Here is a 7,200-nt window from a genome sequence, read left to right on the forward strand (position 1 = left end):
GTTAGGTGGCAGACTAAGGCTCTGCAATATCAGGCAATCACAATTCATTTGAAAAAATCTAGATTTGGTTGAATTTTTCATTATAAAAGCTTGGTGTCACTGTTGAGCTATTTTTAACAGCTTGTACCCCCCCTTCCGCTCCTTGGTTTCAAGCGCCACGATGTAAATTTTGATATTAATTTCTATTTCAAAAAGACATAAATGTAATATAAAGTTAAGAAAACAATAGAAAACAATCATATGCTGTTTTATTGTCTAATAAGGAAAAACAATAATTGTAAACCACAGTTGAATGTGACAGGTAGACAATGCAAAGGCTTTATTGTTATAATTGTGCCTTGTATGATATATGTAGTAAATGTCTAAATCGAGATTAGCCTATATAATTTTAATTATGAGTGGGTGTTTGTGTTTTTTTATTTTATGCATTAGGCCTTTTAAATGGACAGTTTTCCCCAAACAAACTGTCCGCAACATTAAAAGCTGTTGTTTCATTGCATTTGTTAAACCGAGTCAATTTTTCAATAGTGTATTAAGACTACAGTCTGTTTTACTTTTTTTTATAGCAGCTAGTAATCGAGTCAAGTAGTATTTGCTTTTATCTTAATTTTCTGAAACTTTACAGGATTATAATAACACAAACAGCGAATTAAACCACAAGTCGTTTGAAAATAATAAGAGCTCATGTTTAATATAGCAGCCGTCTTTCGTTTCGTTAGTTCATTTATTTAATGTGCTGTTTTCATTGTCTAAGAATTCAAATAACATTTACCACAGTGGAGATCGTGTTTCTTGCAGGCGTTTCGCTATTTAAGATTTGAATTCAGTGCTTGGTTTTCACGTGAGGAGAATGCATCGAAGTGGAAATGTTATTGTTAATGTTGATAATAATAATAATAATGATATGATCACTGTTGTTGCTGTTATTTTTATAATAAACTATATAGTAAATATTGGGTTTAATTTAGGCTACCTTATAATAGACTACTTATATTGTCTCTTTATTTATTTTAGACAATTGTCTTTTTGCAGTAGTTGTTTTGTGTGTGCATGTGTGTATTTCCCCACAAAAATGATGAGTGTCGAACCCGCCTACTCTAACTCCTCAGTGCACGCATTACAGTCGATGGTAGATGAATTGTATATTTTAGAATAATAAATACATATTAGACTACCGATAATTTACTAAGACGTATACGCGATAATATAAGAATTTTTGTTACAATTATGGCTCTTGTTTGAAATGAACTCTGTCGATAACTGTAAATACAGTACCAAGCATCGCTGTGCATTCCTCTATTAAGAGGTCAGATTACACATGTACACGTTTGCGAGTTTTACGCATAATTCCCTGTCATTTAGTCAGGCATAATTAATCACACAATCAGGTGAAAATAAAGCTATTTTATTGTCAAAGCATTCAACATGATTAGATAAACTATCAAATAGTAAATTTCAGCAAAAGGAAGAAACACTGAATCTATTTCTCACAGACACAAAATATTACACTGTATTCAAACAAAACAAGTATTTACATTATTTTGAATAGACTGCATCTTATACCAATAACTATAATTTACATGCACTCTTAAATACACTTCAACATCATGTTCCCAATGTTTGATATCCTTCTGCATATAGCCATAACATGTCATTGAATAACGCTCAATGAAATGATCTGCATCTGAATTGATTTCTATACATTATACATTAATATATACATAATTCAAGGTACACTTACATTATTATTGTCCCCTTTTTTCAAATAATAAGTGCTTCATTTAATAAATAGATTTTAGGTTTTTAAGTCAAAATTCATCTTCATACACAAAACATGACATTTGAAGAAATCAAACCATTTAAACAGCAATGTCTTTTGAAAATGAGAGCAAACATGTTGGCATTACTCCTCCAGTTTAACCTTATTCCCTTTTGATTAAAAAAATGCAAGAAAAAAGAAAGGAAGGAAAGAAAGAAAAAACAATAAATCCCCAAAAATTCAGTTGTGAGAGGTCATGTGCCGGGAAAGGTGGTGCCGCTCCCTGAAAGACTCGTTACAGATTGGACACTTTAACTTTTCTTCTCTCCTTCTTTTAACAAGAGGTTCCATGGCATATTCCTTTTTGTGGTGCGAGCGCATGTGGTAGACCAAGTCAGAGGTCATGCGGAAGGAGGCATTGCATTTGGCACACCAGTTCTGGGCAGGCAGACAAAGGGAAGTAAACGAAGGAGGCAGGAGCGTGAGAGCAGAGGGCATTTGCAGCTGGATGGGGCCTGAGGACTTGGGCCAGAAGGTTGTGGCGTATAGGAAAGGGTTCTGTTTCGCAATGCCACCAGGCACGGGGCAGTTGCTGCCTAGTTCTGAGCCTTGGAGCTTCGCGGCGAGGTGGTCCGCCTGGTAGAGTCTACTGGAAGAGACGGTGTCGCCCACCGCAGGATGGCAGTCAACTGCCGGCAGAAGCTTGGGTGCCATGACAAGAGGTGATAGCTGCGAGAAGGTGCGAGACGGCTGGCTAAAGGCACTCTTTCTCTCCAAGCCTCCACGACCCTGCTGGGGCACCGAAGTGAAAGCGCTGCCAATTGACGAGGTCTCCATTCGGGACTGCGGGGGCTGAGTCTCGCTGAGAACCTGTCTGATGTTGAGGTGCTTTTCAGCCGGGTTGCTGCTGGGCCGGCCAGCCTCTTTGTTCTCCGAGTTGGAGCTGGAGTTTTTACTGCTGTGCTTCAAGCTCTGAGGTGACTTCTTGACCTCGGTGAAGGCGCTCCTCTTGGTTTCCGTCGACTCTGAAACAGAAGGCGAGAAAGCCCGCCTGCTCTCGTCCAGACCGTACGCTCCACGGTACTGCAGCGCCGAGTTGGCCAACTCCTCTTTGGACTTGGGAGGCTGAGATAATCCACTGTTCCTGCTGTCCTCCGTGTCAGAGAACTTGCGCTTTCCAGAGTTCTCGCTCAGGATCTCGGCCTCTTTGTTGCTCGGCGGGCTGGTTCTGTTATTCTCCAAATCCCTGGCTAGATTGTGAAAGTCTGTGGATGGCTTTCCTTCCTGTGGATTGGAGAAGCCATCAGATCGGCCCAGTTTGGGACTGGACCTGGCAGGAGGTAGACTTGCCTGGTCACTGGCATCCGTGGCCTCCTCCTCTGGGCTGGCCATGCTTTGTAGTCTCTTAGTACAGCGGAATCTTAGATGAGCCAAAAAGGGAAATTCGAACTGGAAACGCTGGCTACAGTCTGGGCACAAAAAGGGCGACGTTCCTGCATCAGATAATTGGGGGGGTAGAATGAAATGTGGCATTTTAGAAGAAATGTCATTCAATGGTTACATAATCATGACATGATAATGCTTAATTTTACTAAAACATGTTTAAAAAATTTCTATAAATTACTGACTTGGTATCATGCATTTTTTTTTATCTTTGATAAATCTATATTATGCAGACACATCAAACTATATTTGCTGAGTATTTAAACACAAACATTTTTAAAATTTTTAAAAATTTAAAATATTAGATCACATTTTGATCTTCAAAGTGTACCTTTACTTTTGGCTTGAGTTCTGCCTGCGCTCAGCAGCAGTAGCTCAATGAGATCCTTGCCATACCACACCAGCAGCTCTTCATCTTTCTCTATTCTTCTCAGTGACCTGTACAAAAGCTGGCCGTTCTTCACATAAGCCTCTAGGTTCTGTTCATCTCTGTCTCTTGCCGACTGAACCAGCCTCAGCCACATCAGGCCTTCTGAGGAACTGTTGGCAGCTGAGGTGTCCACCTGTATCCAGCAAGCATTTCAAACATTTAGCCAAAACCTTAGAACCGTCAACAAATGCATATCAGTAAGTGTTTCAAAAGAATAAAATTTCTCAACAACAGTTTTATATATATATATATATATAGGCCTATATTGGAGTTAGGCCTATATAGCTGAAATAAATAGGCTACACATTTCAAACTCTCGACTTGCTGGAAATGAAATAAAGCGTGACCATACCCTGAATATGTAAGGCGCCGTTCGTTTGTCTGTGGACTTGAGAGCGATAAAGGCGATGCTGTCATACAGTGAAGTGTGACTCAGAACACATGGACCAAAAATGGCATTTTCCGGAATGTCACAGGTGGTGTACACGCTGGTAAATATATCCGTTAAACACTGCTGCATCGCTTTCGCGTCGCCATCCCAGCCCAGTCTCTGCGAACTGGATTCCTCCATCATCTGCTGTAAGACAAAAATGTGAGTGAATTCATGTGAATAAACAGAACCGCGCATAAGTCACTATTTCTCAATTATAAAATGTATGCAAATATTTTAAATATTTTTCCTAGTTCCATATGTGCAGTTCCAAGTGAATCTCCTGAACAAACCATTTAATAAAATCTTCAAAAACGCAGTCTTAGGCCCGTGCCTTGTTTTTTTTTTAAAGCTTCTCTTCGATTGCTAAATTATATATTGTTGGCATTTTTATAGTGTTGTTATTGTTGAAACCGTAATATATTGTATGTCATTTAAGATATAATCTATGAAATGTAAACGTGGAATTAAATATTTGTATTAATTCTGTAAAAAAGCAGAGAAAGTAATCGAAAAGAAGATTATTTCTTACAGTGCATTATTTCGATTTAAAAGCGTGACTGTGACAGTATTACATTAGTACCTCTCAGTGCGTATATTCAGATTTTTCTTTCACTTGTTGTCGGAAATATTTTACATGCCGAAAATCTGGCCTTATGAGACCGTTCAGTGTATTTTACCATCGAGGACCATATCGAATGGATTCAATAGCACTGTCAAAGTCACTGATTTCACGTCAGCTAACCTTTAGCTCCATTCTACAAGAAGGAACGTATGTCTCCTTATTACCATAATCCACCACTTTCCTTCTGAGACTTTAATTAAGGCAGCACGCGGAGTTAATTATTTTTTCTTCTCCAAACCCCTGTTCTCTGTTAGGCGTGAATTGCAGTTCACTCGTGTAACTTGTTTTTTAGTAGTATTTAAAAACGGTGGGGAAATATTCAATGTACAGTCTATTCCATATTGTTTCTAATAGTTTTCTAATACTTTTACACACACTAACAGTGCAGCATATTGCTGGGATTTCACATGATTCTCAGCTTTTTGATGAGGTCAAAAAGAAAAATCACGTGAAAAAATTATTTCTATACAAGGACAAGAGTGGAGGGAAATGTTGTTAGTTACTGCAGTTAGTTGCAAAGCTGAAGGTAAAACGCTACTCGAATTGTGTTCAATTTTGCAGCTATTTTTCAGACACGTTTATTAAAAACGTATTAAATTTACAAAGTCGTTTAGTTTTTCAGCTGAGTGGTACAGGCTGCGGTTAAAGCAGACCATTTTTTATCTAATGCTACTTCGTATTTATCGCTCAAAATAAAGTAGCATATAGACTATAGGGCGCTGACGCGCTTAATTCAAAAATATAATAAAATTGTGGAAATGTGGGGAAAAAAATCTGCAGAGCGTCTAAATGACTATTTATTTATGATGAAGATGCTTAGCCATTTCAAACAGACACGCTCGTCCCTCGATTGTATGACCAAGACACAAATGCTTAGAGTTCCCTTCATCCATAAAAAGCCTTAGTGTGAATTTTGCCCTTCCTTTCACGACCCTCTCCTTTTGTAGCTGTGAGGTCGCAGTCTCACTCCAGAGAATCACACAAAGGACCCAATGAATATGCATTTCAACTAAATACTATAATAGACCCATGAATATATGCGCATTTCTAAAATAGAAGAGACGAACCCATTGACCTCCCATTTCAGGCTAAAATTTATTGCGCTTTTTATCTGCGGTCTTGTTGTTATTCCAACTTTATGATGTGTAGCCAGTTTCCCTCTCTCGTCTACCATCTGCGAGCTTTCTACACGGTTCGCGAGGATGCTGTGTGGGTGCTGCACACAGCCCCGTGTATTACTAGCCTCCGGCTGTTTTTATTACAAAGTTGTCATTACTCACCATGGTACTAGGATAAAATAATCCACAAAATTTCACAATTGCCGTCAATATATCTTCAAGTATGTGTTCAGCGTCTCCGGTGAAGTCCGTGCAATCAGTACATTTCCCCGTCTGTTGAAAGTGACAGTGTTGCCGACCGTCTTATGATTCGCGAGCGCAGAGAGGCGTGCAGATGGGGCCGATACACTGACTGAGTGGCACCCACATACACACTTTTTGTTTGCTGCACATAATCTGCCCAATGAGGCGTGACACGCTTCGTCTCCTCCCTTTAACTCCTCGGTCGCCGACAGTTAGCTAGTAGATGCAGGGTGTCTAGCTGAAACATAAAGTGCACCCGCAGTCAATTAAACAGATGCACATTTCATAATTCATATTTTTTATACGTTGTAAAACAAAGAACATTCACTAATTTGTTTTCGTTTTTTATTTTAATTCATTTTAATGTTGGAAGGATATTCAAAAGATGATGCTAATGCTGTTTTGAATTAATAGTGTACAGTGTTGTTATAGGCTATTTATGGTCAAAAACTGGATGTGGTGTGTGCAGACCTTTACTGTAAAAATACAGTGGCGATGTTACATGCATAGGCTACAGCATGGCATTTTCATGACTGTAAATTTTACAGTTCATAATATGTCAATAATATATCAGCCTGTCTGGGCTATCCTTTTGTTATAGGCTACTGTTACCTATAGGGTATATGTAGCCAACTGATAATAACACAGGAGGCATAATTGAAGGTGGCACACGATGACTTCTATTGTGGCCAATAATAACAAAGACAGAGCCCAGTTTAACCACACAAACACCACAAGGGCAACACACGTGACGCCAAAATAAAGCAGCAAACATTACAAAACGACATGCAATGCAATATAAAACTCTTGAACTCCAGTAACTTTTACAAAAATTAAATCCAATCATAAGTGATGGCTCCAGCAGTGAATTTTGGGAATGCCCCTTCCAATTAATTAGCTATAATAAATTGTCTCCATTATACAGAAAAATAGAATACACTTGTATATTACAGTAAAATTACATGCACTGTCTTTTAAAACATTGTCCTTTAAAACTTTAGTTAAAGATTTTTGTGCAGTATTTTTCATTCTTTTCCTGTTAAAATAGCCTAACTAAGAAGGTTGGGGAAAATCATTTTGTTTGCTCATGGCTGCTTTTGAGACCTGCTGATTTACAAACGTGCCAGTAACTAAATGGGCAACAAAAAGTTT

The 7,200-nt window shown here is 38.5% G+C and overlaps 1 protein-coding gene across 2 annotated transcripts; it reads right to left on the minus strand.

The window, feature by feature from the left end:
* Positions 1-1,390: 1,390 nt before the first annotated feature.
* Positions 1,391-6,155, minus strand: LOC306869432 (PR domain zinc finger protein 8-like). Of its 2 annotated transcripts, none has more exons than XM_079416208.1 (4): positions 5,968-6,155; positions 3,985-4,209; positions 3,534-3,765; positions 1,391-3,252 (listed from the first exon to the last, which is right to left on the minus strand). In XM_079416208.1, the coding sequence occupies exons 1-4, from the start codon at positions 5,968-5,970 to the stop codon at positions 2,000-2,002; spliced, it is 1,713 nt and encodes a 570-aa protein (XP_079272334.1). In that variant the 5' UTR covers positions 5,971-6,155; the 3' UTR covers positions 1,391-1,999. The 2 variants fall into 2 exon arrangements, with proteins under 2 accessions (XP_079272334.1, XP_079272335.1); XM_079416209.1 differs by having other exon boundaries at positions 1,397-3,252; positions 3,985-4,206; positions 5,968-6,116.
* Between the last annotated feature and the right edge of the window lie 1,045 nt (positions 6,156-7,200).

This window comes from Barbus barbus (genome assembly GCF_936440315.1).
Source record: "Barbus barbus genome assembly, chromosome: 5".
NCBI classification, from domain to species: domain Eukaryota; kingdom Metazoa; phylum Chordata; class Actinopteri; order Cypriniformes; family Cyprinidae; genus Barbus; species Barbus barbus.